Source organism: Cotesia typhae, unplaced genomic scaffold (genome assembly GCF_013202065.1).
Source record: "Cotesia typhae breed Kobodo isofemale line unplaced genomic scaffold, CoteBio_Ctyphae contig_23, whole genome shotgun sequence".
NCBI lineage: Eukaryota > Metazoa > Arthropoda > Insecta > Hymenoptera > Braconidae > Cotesia > Cotesia typhae.
In genome coordinates, this window is record NW_027423729.1 from 477,457 (window position 1) to 504,310 (window position 26,854).

Consider the following 26,854-nt stretch of genomic DNA (forward strand, 5'->3'; position numbering starts at 1 on the left):
TTTTTTTTTTTTAATATTTATTTTCTCATTTTTATTTGGAAGAACGCTGTCGTTTTTATTGCTGTTCGCTTGCTCAGTGTTTTCAATTCTCGCGACTCTGGTGCTTGGCAAATTGACATTGGGAATTTGCCGAAGATCAGCGGTAAGCCGAGATTATTATTAATATCCGACGAAATTTCTCGTCATAAGTTTTCCCGGGAGGGATTATCTATGACGTTTAATGATATACCGTCTGGAATCGGGATAAGGGTTTCATTAGTTAATCATTAAAGTGTTTTTACTCTGTAATACGGAGGATTTAATTAATCTACCTAAGAGAAAGTATGACTTCAAAGTGGCTTAGAAATAGTCTAAATGTAAACCATTTCTTGCAAATTTTTCATCGATAACGTAATACATTGTTAAAAAAAAAAAAAAAAAAAAACATAATAAGTAAATAAACAAAATAAATTAAAGAACTGTACTGAAAAAAATGGTAATTGGTAGATTGATTTAAAAAAAAAGGATACTTTAAGTTAATAGTTATTTTTTAAGGTAAAAAAATCAACTTTTTTAATTTAAGTCTCAAGAATTTTTTACTGTTGAAAATTATAATGAGAGAGGTTTTATCGTCGGTAGGTTGGGTACAAAGCGGGACAAGTTGCAATGATTGACGTTTAGTTTGTATAAATTCCAATAAAATGTGATCTGATAATCCAATTAAAAGTTTCGGTTGCTTAACATCTTGGAAGATATTTGAGAGTATAAAAAAAGTTATTTGAAACACGAAATTTTTATGGCTTCCCCAGAGATTCTTAGATGACTCTGATAATTTAATTAAAAAAATATTTTTTTTTTTAAATATTATCCATCCATTTATTTGTTCCACAAATAATAATAATGGTTATTTTTTTATTAGTTATTAGTTTAAGTGACGCGCATTATTCTTTAATTAAGGTATGATAGTATAAAATATGTAGAAGCTTAACTGTTTTATACTCTGTAATTAATTATAATATCTGACAGATCAAATTATTAAATATAATTGTTTATTTAAAATTAATGTTAAATGTCCACAGTATAAACTTTGTGAGAGATCATATAGACGTTTCGAATTTTTTTTTTACGGATTAAAATTAATCTTTTTTTATAAATATCATTCAGTTTTTTCGGAGGATCGTTAAAAAATTATTATGACATTTATTTGATAGGAATTGGTATTATATTATTAAACTGTTCTTTAATTGCCAAGATTTATGCTCGTTTCAGTTAATTTGATTCCATAAAAACTTTTTTCCGTAATTGGGGATTTATTAATTATTTTATTTCAAGTGTTGGTTTTTCCAACCCTAATGTCAAATAAAACTGCTGGGAGATTTATGCGTCAGAAATTTTATTAGATATCCGTCTGGCATGAAAAGTAAATTGTATTATTTTTATCCCAGAGAACTGACTTTCAATAAATTTTAGGTTCAATAAAAATTTTTCGCAGTAAAAAAAATTTTCTTGTGTGTTTTATGAGACAATTTGACTGATATCATAGCTAGAGAGAATTTTGTATTCCTACAAATTCTTACAAAGAAGATAATGAACCTTACTAATTAAGCTGCAACAAACTAATGAAGCAAATAGCAAGGATTAAAATTTGGAGCAGAAGTTTATCGTTAAAATTTAAAATCCCTTATGACTTGTGATCAACGTATATCAAAAACTAAGAAGAGATTCTAGCTCTACAACGAATTTTACTCAAAATGCTCTCATCACTTGGACGAGATTAAATTAGCTTTAAGTGTCAAAGTATCTTAAGTGGGTTCAAACCGCGAAAGTTTAACCGTTAGTTCAAATTCAATTGAAATATTTTTTTATTCTATCTTAATTGAATATAAGGTAGGGATTTATAGAAACTAACTTTGAATCAAAAGTAGTCTGATTGGGTATTTAGTTAGAGGCACGTTCAAAAGTGGCTCAATTTGTGAGAACAACTAAACTTGAGAAGCTTTCATCAGTTGACTTTTCCTTAAATTGTTAATAAACTCGCGTAGACAGTAAAATTGATTTTAGAGTTGAAGATCCTTTAAGCTCCTTTTAACTTTTGGTTAATAGCTACATTGATCTTGTACTGTTGTATTATTTATAAATAGCCCATGATCGTAAAAAAATATTAATCATTCACGGTCAATGTTAAAAGAGGTTTTTTATTGGTATACTTTATAGAGTTAGTAAATTTAGAGTTAGAAAAATATTTTTGGATAAAATATAAATTACCTAATTTGAAAATAGGATTAAAATTTTTGAATGACAAACTTTTTCTATTTGTCTTCAAGTGTTATTTACTTTATTCGTGAGGAAATTTCTTGAATTAATTCAAACTGAATATCTTGAAAAAAAAGTGAAATTTGAAAAATAATATTTTTCTTAAATTAAGTGAGTTTTTTTTTTAATTTTTTCAGTATAAAAAGACTATATTACCTCGGCCGTAATATTATTCAGTCTCGGAAAAATATAATAAAATAAACACAACGAAATTTCGTTATCAACACAACAAAAATAGTTTTCATAGTTTGTGACTAAAATAACTTAATCAGAAAATAAAATCTTATTGTTAAAGTTGAATAGAAAAGTAGGCCCGAAATTGATAACATAAATACTGTGCGGCGGACGGTGGTCCACAATTTATGGGCATTGTAATGACCCTTAATGTTCGCGAGTAGTTTGAGGAAGAAGTAATGAGCGTTAGGGTGTGGAAAAAGAGAGGACGCTCTTGTCCGTGATCCCGAGAAAGAGAGCCCTAGTATAAGGACACCGATAACTTAACAGCCGAGAATGTCGCTAATTTTCTTGTGCATCTTCTCAACCTCCAGCCTTACTTTTTTCCACTATTTTATCTCATTCATTTGCACTAAGATGCATAATAATAAATTGTCAACGTAAATCCGTTCAATTTAGCCCGACTATACTGTAGGCTACTCCACTGGTCTATTATTTTAATTTTATATTCCTGGTTTCTTCATTTTTTTCAGCTATTACGGTCTTTTTTATTAAGTTTTTTTGCCATTTAAATGACGAATGGCCTCATAAGCTATTCATCATCAACATGGTCATTCCGATTCTGTCTTCATTCTTATGCAAAATATACCACATCCTATGGATCATTACGAATGTCAAGGACAGAAATTTAACGTTCGCTTAATATTATCAATGTTTTTTTTTTTTTTTTTTTCTCTTCTTCCGTAGAGTAGTACAGTACAGTACAGTATATAATACTTTTAATAAATTATGTTTCCTATTCATTTCTCTTTATCGTATTTCTGTTTCACCTTTCTTCGTTCTCCCGATGCTAATGTTGATGTTAATACTTTTTTTTTTTCTCTTATTTCTTTCACTATTTTTTGTTTATTCGAGTTGAGTAATGAGATGTTATATAAATCATGACATTCCGCAGAATGGTTTTGAACGAACCGATGTTTAATCTCAGTAAAGTTCTTGACTAGACACAGTTACGTCGAGTAGTGTGCATGGTATTCGGAAACGCGCGGTAACTGTCCAAATACGATACGTCGGTATAGATGTTCGAAGGCTATCAATAACGAGGGTATTCAAGTTACAATCCTACATCTCGTTCTTGTCGATATATCTTGTTTAAGTTGTTTGCCTGTCTCTCTTGTCTAATTATACAACGTCAATCAATTGTCCATTGTTTGATAACTCCTAAAATAATAAATATCTAAATTGATAACATTTTTCATACTCACCTTTTTTTTTATTTCTTCTTTTTATTTGTCAATAGTACAGCTTTTTTTTTTTTATTCATAAGAAGACTGTTATAGATTTTTATAATCAATCAATTAATTATTTTGACGTCCATTATTTCAATCATAATTACACTTTTGGATATATTATTTTCAATTTATATCACTCAAGGCAACTATCAACAATAAATAATTTTGTTTTGGATTTATTACTCTGAGAAAGAAAAATACATGTGGTAAGAAAATTTTCTTGATGCAAGAATATTATAAATAATTTGTCAAATCGATTAAAACAGATTTGATTTAATTTGATATTTTTTTTTATCAAAAAATTAATAAATTAAATTAATTCCAATAAATCCTGGACAATGTTTTTTTCTTTTTCTTAGTTCAACAGTCAAATTATTCAAATTATGTATCAAAATCCATAAATGGATTAAATTTTATTTTTATCAGTATGTTCGACAATTCTTCCACCATTTTTACAATTTAAGTAGAATAGATTTTTTCAATTACAGGAAAGTGTATTTTCATAACTTACCACTTCAATAACTTTTAAATGATAAGTAATAGAAAAAATTCTTTAAATTGCTTGTTAAGCTTTTCCTAGAGATAAACTTCTTTCATCATCTTGAATCTTTAATAATTTCTCAAAAAAGTTTATTTTTATAATAAATTTTTTCCACTAAGTAATACAATAAGAAGAAAATTTAGCATTTTTGAATAGTTTGGCGGTTCTATGAGCTAGTTCGATTGTATCTATTATTGAATTATTGGTTGCTAATCTCACCACAGCAATATTATTTTACCTGTCTGACTATTTTACAGTTTTTTATTATTGAGTTGTGTCGGAAAAAATAAAAAAAAAATTTTTTCTCGTTGAAATTAAATTTATGTAAAATTTTAGGGTTGAATTTGACGAAAAATTTTGAGTCTATTATTGGTAAATGTTGATACAGAAATAATAAAGTTATTAGATATTTTTATGAAACTACAATAATTAACGTTAATGTGAAAAATATTAAAAAGTAATTATCAATTATTGAAAGCAGCGAAATGTAAAGTGTTTGTAAAAAAATATTATATAAAACATAACTTTTTGTTATTCTGGGACAAAAATTGCACCGTTGAATAACTCTCTTGGGAAGGATATTCCACTTTGGAGTTGGTTACGACACTGTGCCGTGGTTCTAACGGCATATTAACGCGCTAAAGTATCTTTTTATTTTTTTCTACCTTTCCTTTTTCTCTCGTTCTGTCTCCATTTAGCTTTAACTATCTCGCATTATAGCGGTCTTTTTTTTTCCTTACTGGGAAGCAAAGAACTGGGCTTGCATCCCAGCCCCTTCTCCGAGGTCTTTGCTAAACCACCTCACGCTCGCTTCCTCACGAAAAAATATGCATGTGTATTTTTATGAAAGCCAAGTGTATAAACTTTTGAGATACTAAATTTACCGAATTCCACCGCTAAGAGAAAATACGTTTAAAAGAATAAAAGAATCATACAATAAAATACCGATACGTAATGTCAAAATTAATTATTTCGAACGCGCTCGAAAAATTTACACCGAATAAGATAAACAAGATACAATAATCATCATTATAATATTCCACATTTTTATTTATAACGATCGAACTTATTTACGATTGCCTATTACTGAAAAATAAGTTTTTCCAAATTAATTAAAAATATTTTTTTACTAATTATAAGTTATATATTCATTAATTACCTATTAATTAGTTACACTAATTCGTTAATTAATTAAAATTTTTAATAGTGTTAATTGAAAGAGTTTTGACTACATTTTACTGGATTTATTTTAATTTTTAATTTATTACTTCGATTCTAACGCATCCGTATGAGCATCATAGTATTGCATCTGATGATTAAATTAGTGAAATACTAATTAAATATCATACAAGTCGTCGAATCGAATCTGAGATAGGATAATTAATTTATAAGTTTTAGTCGTTTGATAAAAAGTTTTATTTTCAGATAATGCGACCTGTATTGATAAAAAATTCAAACTTCATATTTTCTGCATTCAATAAAATAATTTATTGGAAATTTTATATTCAGCTTACGTTCGTTCAAGAACTTTGGCTTCATTAAAAATAAAAGCCTTGTAATGTAGAAGATTTTTTTGGATTTTAAATCTCTTGTAAAATTTACATTGCCATAAATTATATTCTGCATATGTCATTGAATTTAAATAAATATTAATTTAATTTAATTTTGTTTTACAGCAGTTTTAAACTGATCTAGAAATTATTTGTCAATCTATTATTCAATTAGATACTGAAATCAAGTTTCATTTTTGACATATTTTGTGAGGGAAGATTGATGAATTTATCAAAGCGTTAGATTGTACACCTGAATATTTTTTTGCAGATTGCGACAAAGTTAAAAATTAAGAAAAACATTCGAAATAATTTAATATTCATTTTTTTTTTCTTTAAGAGTACTGCGGTTTGATTGACTCTTAAAATTAGTCAATATTCACTAATTTAATAAAATTTTTATTAATTCATGTGTAGAGATCATAGAAGACTATTATTTCCACCTTTTACGTATCTGTACAAAATTGTATCAGCTGAGTTTTAGTAGATTTATATTAAATGAACGTTATCTTAGAATAAAGCTATTATAAGATATCGACGAGATCTTACCATCAGGAGATTAATTAAAGTTAATCAAATTTTTAAATAAAATTAAATTTAATAAACTTAATTTGATATTTTAGTGATTGGTCGAACATGACATTTTACCGTCTTTATAATCACTTTACTTTAAGATTAAAACTAGAAATTCAAATTGCGCGCAGACGCGCGCCTTAATTTCGACCAATAAGGAATCGGGGACCATATTTTTTCGATATTTCGATATATTTCGATACTAACCAACTTCAACTCAGTCATGAATTTTATATTATAGTATAATTACATTTATTTTTGAAAATCATTGTAAATAATAAATGTTTCAGAAGCGTCCATGATCGAGGCAACATGATCCACCGTGGTAGAGTCCTCTGGGTATTGCTGATTGCATTATTTATATACCCAAATGACAATTTAGGTGAGTTTTTATTTTTCAAATTGATAAATAATTAATTAAAGCTTAAAAATAAATGCCTCTCAACTTATTCTGAAGCTTGAATTTAAAGCTGTATGCGACAGTTTAAGTAGTTTTCTTGTTGCACAGTAGATGTCCCTTGAGAACGATCGCACGGTGTCACTAGAGATTCTGCATAACGCTTTGTACTTTCCCACAAACTAAACTTTATTTACACGTGTAAATTTATATTTATTTTTATAAATACACTTACACGCGACATCTATGATAAAGACACTTGGGAAAGTGTCAACGAGTTGTGATGTATCAAAAGTAAATATCTTTCTTTATAAAAGCTCATCTGAAGAGAAGAGACGGATTTTTTACATACACACATTTATCAAAGTATAACTAACGATAATAAATGTCGTGTCAAAAAATCAAATGCTTATATAGTTGACAGATCGCTGGAGGAAATAGTTATTTATCATTGAATAAGTTTTAGAGCTGAAATAAATTTGCAGCGCTTTGATCCGGTTATTTCTATTCACTGTTACGGTAATCCTTGTTGCTAAGTGACAAATTTTATGCTAATTATTTTCAGATTCTTTAATTCTATTAGTCAAATTCTCATGAAATTTTAATACTTTATTATTTAATAGTGGTTTTATTTTTTAATTCTAAAAGATTTTAATATTCAAATTAATTTAAAGTCAACTAACTGTTAAAGAAAAAAATTTTTTATTTTAAAAAAAAGTCTTTTGATATTCAATAAATGTTTTCAAAATTTTACTTTTCATGAATTTATTTAAATAGTTAAATTTAAATATTTTTAAGTTCACATCAAATTCAAACCAGCTGATACAGAATATCTGATACTTTTTAAATAAGTAAACCTCAATCGATTTGTAGTGATGAAAGCTACGGTCACGTTATCAATGAACTTTAAATTACTAATTTAAATCTACCAGATATTTTCAATGTGAAAAATTAAATAATTCACCTGCTCAGTATCGTTAAATATTTTTTTTTATCCGTACGAATTAATAATTGAAAATAATAATACCCATGACTATCTTGAATAAAAACAAAAAATTCTTGAGGAAGTTCGAGGAATGGCCTATAGAATTAATTGATTTTTAGATGTTTTTAATTACTTCGAATTCAATGAAAAAGGAAGATCTAAAAGTGTGTGTATTCTTATGTACCCGTTTCAACGCTCCGTCCTTGTTCAATGTTTTGTCATTCTTATTGCGATGCTGTAGTAATAAAATTATATAAAAAAAAAAAAAATCAAAGTAAAAAGGTTACTTTCCGGGTAGTTTTAATAATTCTAAAGGCACAAAGAGGAAACTAAACAAGTAAAGCGTTATTTCATTAGATTAAATGAAATTACACGCAGTATAAGAAAACATTCACAATACGAACAAAAGGTTCAATGGTATATAAATACATATTTTTATCTTTTTAACATCAACCTTCGTGGAAGTTTGTACTCTAGCTCCAGCTTCAGCTCTCCGTACCGTAATAGCTTATTTTACACTTGGTTTTACTGTCAGTTTCCATTCAGCCCCTTATTGTATTCCATGTGGTTGGCTTGCGTAGCGTCGAGCTAGTTGGAAATTTCTGGTTTCACCCGGATATGAGTAAGGAGAGAAAACAAAACGTAATTTTCCTCTCTTCGTCCTCGTACTCTTACTTGTATTCATCCATGCACCAAGGTCCGTAGTCGTAGTTGCTGTTGCATTATATCTATATATACCTAGTAATAGCAGTAAGTAGCAATAGTAGTAGTACTACTAGTAGCAGTATCTCGTGTAGCACAACCTGCTATTTGTTGTTAGTACAGAGCAAAGTTGCTCATTTAAGCTACATCTCAAAACAATACGACCGACTATAAAATAATTTTCCACCGGTCTTTGCTATGTTATTGTTATATATATGTAACTATATAAATATTGATAAAGATGTATGGGTATGTTTCGCCTGACAGGTGGAGCCTTTCAACCTGAATTTGTGGCCCCGATTGCCAATCTTACGGTACCTCTCGGACGAGACGCTCTCTTCACATGTCTAGTGGAGCATTTGGGTGGTTATCGGGTAAGTAAAACGTTATTAGCTTCTCTAGTCAGATCTTAAGTCTTAAGTCACCTCGTTGACGTTGAAAAAGATTATGAAAAGACCCCACATTCATCTTTCCCAATGATACTCTTGTCTACTTTAAATTACGACAACTAAATCCAAACTGACATTCAATTACTTTTTTCTTTTCAATCATACATCCAAAAAAGGAAAGTTTTATTATAATAATAATAATATAAATTCAAAATTTTATTTCAAGCGAATTCTTATTGATTCAGAATTCGTGATTCATTACTGATAATTGATGTTAACTGCTATGAGTATCATCAATTAATTTTGTGTAAATAATGTTGTGTATGGTAATTTTATCAATAATACAATTAATGTATGTAATTTGATTGTTTTTATAAAAAGATTAAGTAATAATTAATGATATTTTTGAAATATAATATTCTTCACAAAAATATTATCAATTGTACAAAGCGTTATATCAATGAATTTTTCTGTTTAAAAACTGTGTAAATTCCATATATTGTCGCGAGTTTAATCCTTCGATGTGAGTTGTTTATGTGATTGATCCTTTGTATAATTTATCAATGAAAATAAATCCGCTGTTCTGTTTATTTAAGCAGAGCTATTTTGAGCTACACTAATATCATGTTACTCGAGATATTTTCATTTGGTGGATGAATTATTACCACAAGAAATGTATTATTGGTCGGCTATTACAGAAGAAATATTTTTAGTGAAATGTCATTTTAGACACACATGGTATTGAATGATAAACGCTAAAATTTAACACATTAATTCAGTTTATAAAATCAACAAAATATCATACTTCAAAAAAATCCAATAAAAAATAATACCTAACTAAAAAAATAAAAATAAAAAAAAAAAAAAAAAAATTCAAATATCAAATTTCGAGATTCCGAACCCAAGAATTTTATTGACAGCTCACTCACTATTCGCTGAAATGCCACTTGAATCTATTAACAGCTTTATCTATAGCCGGTTGACAAATGAAATCAATCTACGGTAATAACCCCTAGAAACCTTAACGAAATTTCAGGTCGGATGGGTGAAAGCAGACACAAAGGCGATCCAAGCGATTCACGAACACGTGATAACCCACAACCCGCGAGTCCAGGTCTCGCATAACGACCACTCAACCTGGAATCTCCACATCCGCGGTGTCCAGCTTGAGGACGCGGGTCTCTACATGTGCCAAATAAACACAGACCCAATGAAATCCCAGGTAAGGTTGAATCTTTATCTTTATCCTCTATCATCAGGATAAACAAATTAATTTTGAAATGCCTTACTTACATTGGCCAGGACAGTACAATATCAAACAAATAGTTATAACCATATCAGGTAAATTCTATAGCTCTCGATTCCCAATTAAAACCACTCAGCGATGTCACATTGCGCGATTGGTTTGTCTATGTCTGAGCAGACTAAAATAACCTGTACCTAGTGTGGAACTAAAAGCCATACATCGGTGTACCTGGGGATGGAGTGGTATAGAGCGTAGAGACTACTTGGATCTACAATCTACAACCAAGTAAAATCCATACGGATAAAGTGATCAAAAGCACTCGACAATGAATCCGGGATACGTTAATCCACAATACCAATCCACAATCCTCTGCTTTTCACCCTTTCATCCATTCGCCCTCCCGACCTCTTTACTTCGCTTGACTCCTCTTCCTCCTCTTCCTTTTCCTTCAACTTTGTGCTCCCTGCTCTCGATGTCCCTTCCCTGCTCTTTCTCCCTCTGGCTTGGTTGCTCCTCTTTGGTTAGCCGTGCAAAGCACACTGATCAGGTTAATTTCGTGGCTACAGAACGAACGATCAGCGGCGTGCTGGGGCACATTAATTATGACCTCTATAAGCTTTGAGTGGACGGCCAAGTTTCAACGGTTTATCCAATCCATTTTAATGCTACCAAATGGCTCGCTCAGTTTTAAACAAGATCGCTCTGATAATATCGAGTACCACCAGCTATTCGTTGTTACACTATACAATGTCGAGTTTTAGTTGTCAAGTACCACCTCGATATCAACTTCCATCTGAAATACATACTTTGATCATGGATTAATCAAAATCATATATCATATATCATACGTTTTATTGCTCTTCAGATAAAATTTATTGCTACAGATAAGTTTTCAGTTGCATCAACTCAACTGAAAGTAAGATATTTGATGTTTAGAATAACAACAATAGCGAAGATGTTAATAAAAATAAATATTAAATCTTTAGTATTTATTTTCATGTGCTTCTATGTTTTACGAGCCTTTCGAATTAAACTCACGCTATAAGTAGCTTTCATTCCCATAATACCTTGCGAGCGAAGGTAATGCCGTTTTGTGAGTTGTTCGGGGTCCAACTCAACTTTCTGACGCATCAAAGTTTCGGGTCTTGTTTTATACTTGGGCGTCTTACACTCCTTCCTTTTATACCTCATCTCTGTTGTAAGCTTCTTCTCTGCTCTGTTGTTCTTACACTTCTTACCACTGGTTCATCATCTCTTGCTACTTACTCTCCTTCATGATTTTCTTTGCTTCCTCATTACTCTTCTTTCAGTTCAACCAGCCTATCTTATAATATTCATAAGCGTCTTTAGTAATATAACTTTAATACTGTAATAAGCTCGTCGAGTAATTGCTAAATAATTCTTGCATCGACACGCAATTGTTTTTTTAATTAATCCGCTAAAAATTAAATGATATTACTTTTCTTTATATATTTTTTTTACTCTTCATTTTAAGTACTGATTATTATTTGTATATTTGTAATTTTAGATTGCTCTATAGTTTGAAAAATAAACTTAAGCTCATTAAAAAATATTGGATGTATGTCAGTTGAATTTTAAATAAATTTCAAATATTAAGAAATCATAAGGGATCGTCTGTTGAAATCAGAACATAATTTCAACAAGTAATTAATTAGAGAATCGAATCTTTCGAGATATAACCATCAGATTTTTTATAGATTAAAATAAATTTTAATTTAAACGTGTTATAAAATTATTTATTGAAATATTAAAAAGTTTTTATAAATAGTAATTTAAAGAAATGAAAAAAAAAAAAAAAAAAAAAAATCTAAGAATTAGCTTGATATAATCATATCAGAAAAATTTTTCACAGGAAACAATAAATTATTTCTCAACAGCAATAGTGATACCCTTGCAACCTTCACCTCACTCTGGAATCACTCTGTATTCAGAGTCAGAGTGAAATCATATTGAAATCAGTGTGGATCCAGAGTGGTTTTGTGCCTTTTTTCCAGAGTCAAATCACAGTGAATCCAGAGTGATCCCAGAGTGAATTCAGAGTAATCTCAGAGTGAATTCAAAATGAAACTAGAGTGTTTTCAGAATGTCTTGAAAATGTTTTCAACGTGGGTTTAGCGCTTTTCAGAGTAAATTCGAATAATTCTCAATTTTGTCCTTAGTATATTTATGATAACTTTAACACGAGTGTAGTGCATTGAGTTTTCATAATTTACCTAATTATATTAACAGTTAGACGACAAATGGTTAATAAATTGATAATCATATAGCATTTTTCAACTACATAATTAACAATCATTTCATTCTACAAAATAAGAGATAACAAATTTTGTAATTTGAAAATACTTTCAATTAGTTAAAGGTCTATTTTTATCTTTATTATATTAAATTATGAAGTCAACAGGTGAATTTAGTATTATACATTATTAATTGGTTCCCTATTTAAAAATTTTTAAATGTTATGAATTTTTGTATGAGACTTAAAAAGATTTTATTTTGAAAATACTAGAAATTCACATAGGGATCCGTTTGATCCCGGGAAAAAAAAATTATATATAATTCTATAGAACCATATATAATCTATATATAATTTCATATAATTTATATATAACTATATGTCTTTACATATGTTTGTTTTTAAGATTATATGTAATTATATAAAGCTATATATAATTGCAAATAATTTATATATAACTACTGTACGTCACTACATACATTCGTTTTTAAGATTATATATAATTTTTATATAACTACATATAATTACATATAATTTATATATAACTATATGTCATTACATGTATTTGTTTTTAATATTTGATCGAGCTAAATTTTAAATTATTTTAATTTTAAATTATTAAAATTTAACCAATTAAATAATTGTCTTCGAATAAATTAATTTATTAATAGTTAATAAATCTTTCTATCAGTGTATATTGATAATTAATAATTTACAAACGAAATAAAAAATTTTATTCATTACGCATTGATTATGTATACGATTTGCATTACTTGTAGTTGTTAAAAACCTTGATATTCAAGTAATTCTCATCGGTAAACTGGTAAAGAATTAGTCTTTCAAGCGTCAGGTCCCAGATTCGATTCCCGAGCGTAACGGTTGTTTTTTATTTGATTCCACTCTGACTTTAGTCTGGGTTCACTCTGGTTCCACTTTAATTTAATTCTGAGTTCACTTTGATTCCACTCTGGCTTTAGTCTGGGTTCACTCTGGTTTCATGCTGGAAAATAGGCACAAAACCACTCTGGAACCATCATGATTCCATAACGTTTCCAGAATTTTTTCAGACTGATTTCAGAATGATTTGAAAGTCGCAAGGGATATGTCATAACCTAAGACTAAATTATTTTTTGAAGTAACACTTAAAAAATAAGAATAAAAAAAGGAAGATTTATGTGAAGAAAAATACTTGATAATGATGTTTATTTAATTTATAAGTATTTTCAGTTTTATTTATCGCTATGAGTTTATACGTAGCACATAATTATAAAACAATTACGAGTAACCGCGAAAGGAATGGCCAAAGTTTGTCGCGAGACGCAGGTGGCTGGCTGACGCGTTTAGCCGTTTACTACTTTTCAACATTTTCAGTAGTAGCTAAGCGCCTTTCCTTCCCTATTTTCCCACTGAAGTCTTTATATTATCTTTCTCTTTCTACTTATCGTTATAGTTGTCGTTCTCACTGTACTTTGCTTCCAGCATACCAGCATACTGGGAGCTTTACGTCCTCTTGCGTACGCGGTACACCGTTTGCGGCGTTACATTTCCAATACCAAATGCCGTAAGCCGACTGCAAACATCTTAAAGTAACTAATTGGCAACGTTACAGTCATTCAATCGATTACAACCTACAAATGCTTAACAAGTAACAATTGTAAATTTTTTTTTGCATGTCATAAAATTATAGTTGTTGCTATTTGTGATTCAAACACTTATTGATTATAATATATTTTTTATCGGATGACCATTTAATAGTCGATAGTTACCCGGTAAGATTTACAGAACTATCGCTTTTCATCATTTTATCAAGTAGGATCCTATCTCAATTTTTCTTTTACGATGGGCCAATTACTTTTCGTTTTCGTTTTCGTAAAAGCCAAGAATACTAGCTCGGTCACTCTAATTTCAACGTCAAGTCTTTCTACCGTTTTATTTCTCAAACTAGCCCAGAATCAGATTTAACTTTTATGCGGCGGGCCTGTATTATCTATATATATATATATTTTGTTGAGGTTAATGTATGTTCCAAAAATTACATTAAATTGTAAGTTATATTTATCTAATGAAAATACATTCATCGAATGGTCTAAAAATTAAAAAAATATAGGTATATCTTCAAAGAACATTTGTCTTTCAAAGTCAAGGACTCAACTATTCGATGAAATCGATTTATTGAATCATTAGCTTAATAAATCCTCTTGATGATAAATTTCAAATAAACGTTTGAAAGAGACGAAGGCGGGTTTTTAATTGATTAAAATTAAGAAGCAAATAGTTAAATGTAAGTAAAAAAGTAAATGTTGGAAAAGTTAGTCAGCAGAGTTTATTAATAAATAATATATATTTAAAAACTAACGAACCTCTTAAAGAGGTAACAGAGTTAGCAGAAGTTAGAGGTAACCACTCGAGTTAGGAATGGAGAAGTGCGTGGACTTACTCTCCTCTCTTACTCGACTCGGCATAAAGCAGCTCGACAAGTTTCACTACTGAAAATAGGCGTAGTACAAGTTAATCCTTGACACCTTCGTTACGCGGTGGTTGCTGTAACAACGTCCTCGTCTTCAGCAGCAGCAGCATAAAGTACACTTGTTTGTACATATTACTATCGAATTCTCTCTGGTAAATTTAATTTTCATAAACGCTCGCTCGTATTAGTTGAACCTGTTGGTAAATAGAGGAATAAAGTTAAGTGACTTTACGATTTTGCCGGTGGTACATGTGTTGTACATTTTCAAGTGTGCCACCAATACAGGGGATGTGCATATATAATAAAGGACTCTGTGACTGTGTGACTGTGTGTTGTGTGAGAGATGTCAGATGTTGGATCTAGGATGTTGAGGAAAATAAAGCGCGAGGTAAAATAATTTAGCTTGATGTCTCTTGAGAATTTTTGAGCGCCCTAACTCTCAATATTTCAAGGCTCCTAGCCAAGATGCCGTGGCGTATTCACTTATTACAGCGGTATTTCAAGAGTACAACCAGCCACCTCCTGTGTGAGAAACCAGGAGACAAGATAGAGCCAACAAGACAACTTAGTTATAATGATTGAAGTTCACTGCTTGCTTCTGCCTCTTTGTCCTCCTCTCTCCTTCATTCTCCTTCATTCACTTTGTGACCTTCTCGACGACATGACTTTCGTATAATTACATGCGTAATACGACAGCTGTACTACTTTAGACTTTTTTCAACAATTTTTAATAATAAATATTTTTCTGCTACTCTAATCCTTTGCTAAGGGAAAATATTTTATTTTTCAGCTTTTACTTTTGTTGAAATTTTTTTCAGAGCTAAGAATCTGGGACAAAATTTTTTGATGTTGCTTATTTAATAAGCCTTATTAGAGTCCTAAAAATCTGAATTTTTCATTATACGAAACTCGAAGACTTGCTGGATGGAATCAGCTTTTTTTATACAAGTCTATATACCTAGGCTTGAAATAAAACCCACGCTTTAACATTCAAGAATGATCGATAGCGATTGTATGATGAATAGAAGCAGAGTTACAATAAACTTATATATCAAAAAATGAATAAAATAGTTTTTGCCAGGATAGAAAAAAATAAAATATTTTTTTTTTTTATAATTCAAATAACAAGTCTCTTTAAAATTTATCGGTGGTACTTAAAAAAGGTGACTGATAGATGTACAATGACCAAAGAGTTACGTGGTGAAAGCCAAGGACTTTATCAATGAAAGGGAATTGAGCAGACTGAACAAGGTGAATAAAAAAAAAAAAAAAAAAAAAAAAAAAAATACCCTGGGTTAGAAAGAGAAGGAAAAGGGAGAAGGGAATAGTGTGGAGTGACTTTAATGCAAAGGAGATAGAGTAAAAGCGGTATAGGCTTTTTGAGGCGGAGGCGAGAGATATTCATTCACTTGAATGTGGGTGGGTTTTCTCTATTAGGTGGGCGCCACTGCCACTGCCACGGCACGGCACGCTACGGATAGGATAGGAGGAGAAACCATTTCCATAGTTTTTCTTTATGTCACGTATTTCAAAGGCAACACGGTAGTCAGTATAGTGCTGTACTGAAGAGAAGCCCAAGACGAAGACGAAGACGAGATCTTTTCCCATTTCCAACTGACGGTATTTTCTCCATCTTCTTTCGTCAAGAAGATGGCTTCGTCGGAGTTATATTTTACGTCCTACTCGCGCTCACGCTCACTTACAAAGCTCGCTCGTATCTTACTAGAGTTTCAGGATGTTGTAACTTCAATTAAAATTTACTTGTCAAGACATTTTCACAGTTTCCGACCGTTTTCTTGCAGACTGGAATGCTTTCCATCGAGGTACCACCGGACTTTGTGACTAATGAGACGTCAGGGGACGTCATGGTTAGTGAAGGTAGTCAGGTAATCAAACAAAATAACTAACATAATTAATAAAACTTTTACATTTTAATAAATAACTTCAATTTTTTATTAATAATCCGATTTTTTGTGTAAATATACTTATATTTTATGTAATTTTGTACTTCTCCTTTGATTAAGTCGTTTTAGTAATTGTTTAATTTTCTTATCTGCTTTAATTTATTTTTACGAATTATTAAATTAATTTTTCTTTTAATTTCATCTATTTCATTGAAAAAAAATTTCTCATATTTTTCTAAATCAAAAGGGATCGATTTCAACTATTGGTCGGTTTTACATGGAATGACCCATAAAAAAAATAAATTTACGATAGTGTATTTATTTACATAAACGGAAAAAACTAAACTGAACTGGCTTCGATATAAAACGAAGATAATTGTATTAAACTAAATATTTTGTCAAAATTTAATATTACGTTTATTCTTGAAAAAATCATTTTCCTCAATATCAAAGCTGAAATATGTGAATTTATAGAAAATTAATTTTAAAAAATTCTCTCGGCGGCATTCGATGCTTTTTTTTTTTAAGTTTAAAAAGTATCTTTGAAGACTGAAGTTGATTAGTCAAATATTTCGAAAGTTATTTAAAAAAAACTTGAAAAAAATTTTTTTCTTGGTTTTTAATTTTTTTTTTTCCGAATGAATTAATTTATTTCTAAAAATCAAGCAATTATTTTTTTTATTTGATTTAGAAAATTAGATCAACTTGAAATTAAACAGAAAAAAAAAATTGTTAGGGTAGTTCAATTTATTTTTCGCTGTAGTACGCCCTTTCGACAAAAACAAAACCATTGTCAAAATCTACTCGATAAAATTTCCAAAATAAGCAACCGGGCTGAATTAATGCAAGTGGACTTAATTGTGTCACAGTAACATGATTTGATCGTTACCTACGGTTATATCTACTTTAGTACAATTTCCAAGCGTTATATAGACAATAGATGATGACAGAAGCACAAATACCCGTAAGACACATACACCTAGCTTCAGTATATTACACACACACACAAGCATTGTAGGTCGTTATTATATACACATACATATTGAAGTAACATTAAACGTATACCAAAATGCATTGACTATCTTCTAAAACGTAAGAGACTGTTGTCTTCTTCGTGCATCAATGATACCATCGAAACTAACCATCATCCTCTATTCTCTCAGTCGCGTCTCACTCATTGTGCTCTCATCCTCATCCTCGTATAGTTAAGTAACGTTGATGATTGTCGACAGGTGAAGCTGACGTGCCGAGCAAAAGGCGTGCCTTTACCTCGCGTCAATTGGAAACGTGAGGATGCCAAGAATATTGTTATTCGTGAGCCAGTGGTTGCTTCCAATGGTCAAAAGTCCAAAGGTAATTCCTTCGATCAAATCTCTTGTTCTATTATACTTTATATTTTTTTTTTAAATTACGTTTATTTGACGTTCAAGAAATCCTGAAGTTGAAAAATGAGATTCCAAATTCTTTTTTAACTTATAAATTTATTCGATTCGGTTTAGTTTACACGGAAGATTTATTACAATGCTTATAAAAAAATTATCATAAAAAAAATTTTATATATAGAAATTAAAAAAAATTAAAAAAGATCAATCACATACAAGTGCTGTTTAGCAAAGTATTATTAAGCTCAAGTATTTTATTTTTGCTGGACTAATGGACAATAATAAATTTATCGCAGTTATAAATTATATCAAGATAAAAAAAAACTGGATTATATCTTAATTTTTAATACAAACATGACGAAACGATGAATAATTAAACTACTTCGATTTTTAAAACTCATAAATAATTATCACATGCTGTTTCAGATTTAATGTTACTAAAAATATATAAAAATTAAAGGCAAAATCAATAAAAACAATTTTTTAAAGCTCCTAAATTTTTAAATTTGCTACAAATTCGTTAGTTTTTCAATAAATAACCGCAAGCTGTCAAATATAAATTTAAAATTGTAAATAGTAAAATAATAATAAAAAAGACTTATTACTTAAAAAAGAAAATCCAATCTCAAGTAATGGCTCTGTAATTACCTACGTATTCCAAGGCAGAATCTTAATTACTATTTCTATTTTATATTAAATATGAAATTAAAATGCATTCGTAAAATTTAATATTTCAAGTAAAAACTAGTTTCAATTATATTCATATTATTTTAATAATCTATATGTAATAATTGAAAATCAATCAATAATTTTGAATTCAAAAATTCAAATTTTTATATTTTTTTACTTTCATCCGACAAATTTTTATTTGATTGTATAACAACATCAATGAAAGTAAAAATTATATACTTTGTATGAATAAATTGACTTTGCAACGAAATTCAAATACCATATATTTGATGTGGCTTGTTAGTACATTTTAATGCATCATGATATCAATTTAATTATTACATTTACAGTTTAATATTTGTTAATTTAAATGATAAAATTTTTAATTTTTGAGTACTCGAAAATATTAAATATTTCTGATGTTTATAGTAAATTTTACATGATGGCTTTACGGAGGAAAAAATATTAATAAAATAATTACTCAATGTTACCTTAAATAGTGTTTTAAGGCCATTGCTGGAATAAAATGAATTTATAAATTTTTTCCAAAAGAGATGATCGACATAAGTTAAATTAAAATGTATAAAAATGATATACACCATTAAAAAAAAAAAAAAAAAAAGAAATAAAATATAATAAAAATAAATTTTAATATTATTCAAGTCTCATCAGTGAGTGAGTACCATGGTGAGGAATTACGACTCACAAAGATATCACGGCATGATATGGGTGCATATCTGTGCATTGCGAGTAACGGAGTGCCACCGGCCATCAGCAAGCGCATCACGATCAACGTTCATTGTGAGTATAATTAGTAATTAGAACGCGAGTTGCGGGTTAGATTGGGTGCTCTTGAGGGATGTTGCTTTACGGCTGTACTGGGGTAGTGTATAGTAAGTTAATTGTGTATATCAGTAAAAGAGGGCTTAGCTATTCGGATTGTAGGGTGTTGTGAGTTTAAAGAGGTTTATGTTGGTAAGTCGGCTCTACTGACTTTTGAATATAATAAGGGAGCATTCTGATATCAATCCTACGGGCATATAAACCTTCTCTTTAACATAAGTTAGTAGTAGGCTTATTCATCTTATATTCATTATTCATTACCATTATCATTATCATTATTATTCTACATAATAAAGCATACCGGGTCCGGGTAGACGCAAAAAACTTTATTACGAATTATTATAATACCAGTTCAGAGTTTTAATTGGCTTGTCGGCACATCTTCAGCCCGCATTATCTTTGTTGTAATTATTTAATAATTAATCATTATAATTATAATTAATAACGACCCACAGATAATAAATGACTATTGATTGAAAGCCAACGGGCACCTGCTTTGTTGGCTGAGATTGACTGAACAATATTCTATAAATTGATCATAAAAATTATAAGCCAGAGGTTGATTTGATCCACGTAAAACTTGTGAATTCTTTGTTTGGTTTAAAACCAATTAACCGGTTAAAAGCAATGGAAATATTCAAGAGGATACTAAATTAATTGAAAATCAAGTTAATGCTTTTAAACGGTTTCAAGTATCATCAGAACAAATCATTAAATTAATTATTGTCGGTTTATTAAATATTTGGTAATTCAATACCTATTTGTTGAAATAATCAATTCTCACTATATTAACAATTAACTATTCATTTTTTAACTTATTAAAACTACGATCCTTATTTGTAATGATGACAAAATAATGTCTCCAGACACATTATTTTTTCAAGAGATTAGCTAAATGTCCGATTGCTTACTTTATTTATAATAAGGTTATTTTAAAACCTATAATCATTAATTCGTTTGTCTGAGTATTATTGCCTCTTCAATTGAAAAATTAATTTATTGCTTATTTATTAAATCAATCGCTCATTATCGCTTTCATGTCGTCTGGTTTGATAAGATTGTGAATAATTTGCAATAAAAAGAATTTAATATTTTTACCCCTTTTAAATTGTACTATTGTAAATTTAAATAGAAACATAAAATTTAAAATTTAACAAAGTTAGAAAACTAGAAGATTGATTTAATTTTCAATGACTCCGAAATGTAACTATATTGTTTATTTTATAATTAATAATAATCGATAATGTCTGTCTTAAATGGGTGTTGAAAAATCTTTTTTAATTAAATGCTTCTCCCAATAAATATTTTTAACTTTGCAAATAACTGACGAATCAAGTACTGAAATAAACCTATCAATTAGTTCTCTGTCAGTCTGTTTTGTCAATACCTATTACATTTTCTCTATAAATAACTTTTTTTAGCTTTTTAGAAATTATAAAATGGATATGAATTTATTTCTATAATTAGTGACGTCATGTTATATTTTTGACGATTGAGAGTTATTTAAATTTATGCATTTTCAACCATTGCAATATTGAATAAAAATAAATGTATTGTTATTTTAATTTTTAATATTATTATCAATTTAAATTCAAGTGTTAAATAACTATATTAAATTTATACTGTAATAACGATAATTGAAGATAAATGTCTCATGTTTTTCACTTAAACGTAGTCTCTTTGGGGGGCGTGCAATAACCCATTAGACAGAGAATTCGCATCGTTAAAAGATAATACCGTTGTATAAATCAATTTGGTAGCAGCATACGATAAAACATGCAGCAAATAATTATTTGTCAGGAAAAATAATCCGTAAAAAAATATAATTAAGTTTTTATGGTGTATCTGAGTGTTATAGAGCAATGTTTTTGGGTTCGCAGTTCCACCGACAATTCATGTACCTAATCAATTAGTGGGAGCACCACTGGGTACTGATGTAGCGTTGGAATGTTTTGTTGAAGCTTCCCCTAAGTCTATTAATTATTGGATGAAGGACGATAGTAAGTTATCTCACAACTATCCTAAATCTATGAAATTAACTTATTGTTTACTATAAACTACAATTTAATGTATTTTGTTTGGAGCACACTAAAAAAAAGCTACTTGATTCAAGAGAAATATTTTTTTTAAAAAAAATCAATTCTTGAATTAAAAACTTGTAATTCTTGATTCAAGAGAAAAAAATTATTTCTCAAGTATTTTTAGTATTTTAAATTAAAATAATTTTTTATCAACCAAGGATATAAAATTTTTAAACTTTTGAATTGAGTTGTTTTTTTTTTTTTTTTTTTTTTTTTTTTTTTTTTTTTCAGTATAAAAAAATAATTTATGAATTGCTATCCCTGAAATTTAATCAGATAAAAATTTTTATTAAAATATTTTTCAAAAGTTAATACTTTAGCGTAGCGCAAGAACGTCCAGAAATGTCTGAAATAAATCTTATGATATTTTTCCATTGTATTTATTTATATTTGAATATAATATATAGTTTATTTACCGAGAAGTTATTGTTCAAATGTTCTCAATACGGTTGACCGATGTCACTCGTTTCCGTATCGTAGGATTTTAGATCACTCGGGCGAGCAAAGCTTCTTGAGTAAAACTTTCGATAAATTTAGAATTCCCTCGGGTACTGCACTTGCGGTTTTTAGCACCCAGGGATAGTGGTTACGGTGATGGGGATGCTATAAAGGTGCTTGTGTAGATGGAGATCCAGGCCAACTGAGAGAGAATTAAACCGATGGACGGACAGTCGGGCGCCCGACAGAGAACGAGCTGACAGGCATCAGGAAACGTCTTTCTTGCTTGTTTATTTAATACTTTTTCATTTTTGGCTCTTTGCTTAAAGACGTGACTTTAAGTAAAATAAATTTCATATGTTTTTTTTTTTTTAGTTTTTTATGTCCCCGTATTTTTTCAGACGACATGATAATATCTGGAATACGACACGAGGTCCAAGTCATACCCAAATCAGCATTTCAAGTTAAAATGATTCTTACTATTCGGAATCTCCAGAAACAGGATTTTGGATCGTACACGTGTGCCGCGAAAAATTCACGCGGGGATGTTGATTTTAGTATCCGTCTTTATGGTAAGAAATCATATACATCTACATATTTATTAATAAAATCGTTTACTTTAACTGTCATATTATAAATTTAAGTTATTATTTCTTAATTTAATGACAATGTCACAATTTTGAACGTAAATTGACGTTATAAAAAATTAAGACGAAAATTCTTTTATAAACATTTTAATAAATTCATTAATTAATTAGTCTTGTACGTATGAGTGTACTTACTATCTTATTTAATTTTCGATTACGAATTAAATCCGATTTAATAAAATTAATTTTGTTCTTGTCATGTTAAAAAATTATTAAACGCCGCTGTGGGAAGACAACTGCAATTAAATTGAAGACAGTCGACTGGATTATTTTTCGGTTTTATTAGTTAAAAAAATGAACATTTAATGTAAACTGTCAGAGAATGTTAATATTTTTTAACTCAATTATTTTATTTCATACAATTATGTAAAATTTTCATATCTTCAGGATTGATTATCTTTGCACACGAATATTTTTTAAGTAAGTCACTCGAAAAAACGATTTCTCGTATTTTAATTCATGGAATATTTAAATAAATTAATTGTTTATTAACCACTGTAACAATTTACTAGTAGGAATGTTTCATTATTTTATTTTGTAGTAAGTTGTAAAAAACAATTTATTTTTGCGGTCTTTTTCGTGACCTAAAGTAATTGTTTAGATGTGAGTTCACCTATTTTCAAGGTTTTCAATTTCAAAGATGACCGCAGATATATAAATGAATCGTTCCAATCCGTCTAGTTAAAGCGTGAAGTTAAGAGAATATTGAGATTAGGGTGGGTCAAAAAAATCGAATAATTTATTTTTGATTTTATACTCTGAAAAATAGGTTCGTAGACACCTAAAAAGAATTCTCTCCAAGTATAAGCTCTTAATTATAACGGGAAGGTCCTCCGCTTTGCGGGTTTCTATTTTTTTCGAATAATCAGATAAAAAAATTTATATCTCGCTTCCAACTGCTTGGAAAAATATTCCATGGCATAGATTTTGTGAGAAATTGAATGCTTTACAAAAAAGGTCTCTTATGACTTTTTCAAAAACTCAACCGATTAAAAGATATTCATAGTTGAAGTTTGGCTATTTTAAGGAAAATATTCGTTTTTATTATGAATTTTATAAGTCGATGAAAAAAATTATTTCGGATTGTGGAACTCATGATTTTGTAGAAATTTACTGCTCTACAAAAATGGTCTCTTATGATTTTTGATTAAGTGAAGCCGTTACGAGATATTCATCGTCAAACATTAACGAATATCAATATTTCCAGTTTTTGATCAATAATTCGATAAATTTTAATTTAAACTATGAGTTTCAGGAAAATTTACATAAATTTGAGTTTCGATCGATAAAGAAATGTTATAATAAGTTAGATAAAGAATTATTGGAATTATCATTGATTTTCCTTGGAGAAATGCCTCAAGAAAAGATTTCTTTCAAACGTCCTGGTGCTGTTCATCATGCTAGATGGATGGCTAAGGCCATTTATAGTTTGAAAATGTATCTATTCAGAGATGAATTCAAACTCTCTCAGAAAGAATTGCATGGTCTTCGTCATTTCTGTATTTTTATAGTCACATTGTATTTAAAAGCTTGGTTTTCATCAACTTCTGCAACAACTGCTGCTTATCATGACTTGCAGTTTATGAAAAATTTATTGGAGTACAAACATATCAATCCTTTGATTTCTTCAGCTACGTGTGAAAAAATGATTTCGCACTTATGGTATTTGAGCGATGAACTTGCCATTTTATCACTGTTTGACGATGGCGTTCCATTAGAAGTAAAAAAAAGTATTGTTGAAGCTGTTAATACTCGTGAAGGTACAGATTCTAAAGCTAAAAGATTTGTAATTGCTAAAAAAGATTTGAATTCATTGGCGCAGAGAACTCTGAGTGACTTTGTGTCTAAAAAGTCATTAAATCTTTTCAAAATCTTCGATCTACCGTATGACTTTCTTGATGTCGATGTTGAATTATGGCCTACTAATGAGAGTTATCTCGAAAATAAAGAATACTTTCAACAACTAAAAGTTGTCAATGATTCAGCAGAGCGAGCTGTTGCATTAGTTAGTGAATATAATCAATGCTTGACAAAAAATGAAGAACAATTCCAGTACTTATTGCAAGTTGTCAAAGAACATCAAAAAACATTCCCAAATTGTAATAAAAGAAATTATTTATAGTAATAGCGTACTGTTATGTTAAAAATATAGACAATTATATTGCAATTGATAATTCAATAAAAAATTTATCTATAAAAAAGTTAAATACTGGTTGTTTCTCACTTGATTCAATACTTTTCATATTAAATTTGACAAAGAAATATGTCATTCACTTCAAATTAAACTAATCATTGGCTATATGTCGAAAAAAATGCTCTAATTTCTTGTTTTAATGCAATCAAACAAGCTCAAGACTGAAAACAATATTAAAAAAATTGTTTATAACATTTCTTTATCGATCGAAACTCAAATTTATGTAAATTTTCCTGAAACTCATAGTTTAAATTAAAATTTATCGAATTATTGATCAAAAACTGGAAATATTGATATTCGTTAATGTTTGACGATGAATATCTCGTAACGGCTTCACTTAATCAAAAAATCATAAGAGACCATTTTTGTAGAGCAGTAAATTTCCTACAAAATCATGAGTTCCGCAATCCGAAATAATTTTTTTCATCGACTTATAAAATTCATAATAAAAACGAATATTTTCCTTAAAATAGCCAAACTTCAACTATGAATATCTTTTAATCGGTTGAGTTTTTGAAAAAGTCATAAGAGACCTTTTTTGTAAAGCATTCAATTTCTCACAAAATCTATGCCACGGAATATTTTTCCAAGCACTTGGAAGCGAGATATAAATTTTTTTATCTGATTATTCGAAAAAAATAGAAACCCGCAAAGCGGAGGACCTTCCCGTTATAATTAAGAGCTTATACTTGGAGAGAATTCTTTTTAGGTGTCTACGAACCTATTTTTCAGAGTATAAAGTCAAAAATAAATTATTCGATTTTTTTGACCCACCCTAATTGAGATGTATAATTTTTCTTTACATCTGCGAGTCTTACTTAAAATTTAAGTAGAACAAATCAATATTAAGTCAGCCAACATATAAAATATAACTTTTGTATTTTCTTTTTTCCGTGAGAGTTGCCGAATCCATTTTAAGCGCGCAATTATGATTAATTATTAAAAGACACAATTTCTCGAGACATCGCTACTTTAAATCAATTAAAAAAAAAATTAAATTAAAAGTTTAAGTCTGAAAACATTTTAAGATTAATAATAACTGAGTTCTTCAATAATAAGCAAAAAAATTCTGATAGTTTTTTGTAATATTTTAAATCAAGACCAAAAATATCTACTTCAGCTGATATACTTTATCTACCGAATATCTTACTTTAAAATATTAACTATAAAAAATAATTCACAATTACGACGTGATTGAAACGTTTACTCGGTATAAATTATAATTAATCGCCAGACTATTCGAGCTCTTCATCATTTAATAGCGATTGAACGATTTTTAAATAAATTACAGAGATATCGGGGCCATCGAGACCGGGAAACCCTGCTCCAACGTACTACGATGAAGAAGAAGACATAGAAGAAATAGTATACGGATCGGCGGACCTCGAGAAGATAGAAAATAAAGCGTACGCGGTAGACAACACGGTGCAAGGTCACATGGGAAATTTCTTTGGAGCTTCAAGCCCTTCCCCACCGACAAAAGTGATCCGAAGAAGGCCGATTTCCGGTACTGGTTCATCTCCAGGAAATCGTGTTTCAGCCTCTTCTCACCCTTATTTCCACAAACTGACTCACGTCTGGCTGGTGATTTCGTTAATCATAAAATGCTTCCTATGAGTAATTGTTGCTCTATTTATAAAATTAAAAAAAAAAAAAAAAAAAAAAAAAAATTAATTAATTAATAAATAAAAAAAAAGCCTTGCGGGCCTGTACTACATATACTACATATACTACATGTATAAGCTTAAAAATATTATACATAACATAAATAAATGAAGTATAACAGCGTCGTTGCTATATTGTGGAGGTCTAAACTTTAGACAGAAACGGACAT

General features: G+C 29.3%; 1 protein-coding gene across 1 annotated transcript; it reads left to right on the plus strand.

Moving 5' to 3' along the window:
* Positions 1-26,854, plus strand: LOC141524713 (lachesin). The gene is made up of 10 exons (XM_074238723.1): positions 1-142; positions 6,713-6,804; positions 8,774-8,880; positions 9,932-10,117; positions 16,665-16,748; positions 17,999-18,119; positions 19,481-19,618; positions 21,541-21,660; positions 22,581-22,751; positions 26,312-26,854. Exons 2-10 carry the CDS (start codon positions 6,735-6,737, stop codon positions 26,635-26,637), a joined length of 1,323 nt encoding a protein of 440 aa, XP_074094824.1. The 5' UTR covers positions 1-142; positions 6,713-6,734; the 3' UTR covers positions 26,638-26,854.

Excerpts from the sequence above, each read along its gene's own strand:
- LOC141524713 (XM_074238723.1), top strand. The coding sequence starts at position 6,735 with ATGATCCACCGTGGTAGAGTCCTCTGGGTATTGCTGATTGCATTATTT. Across the intron at positions 8,881-9,931 it reads AGCATTTGGGTGGTTATCGG|GTCGGATGGGTGAAAGCAGA; the intron begins GTAAGTAAAACG and ends ACGAAATTTCAG. Across the intron at positions 22,752-26,311 it reads TTTTAGTATCCGTCTTTATG|AGATATCGGGGCCATCGAGA; the intron begins GTAAGAAATCAT and ends AATAAATTACAG.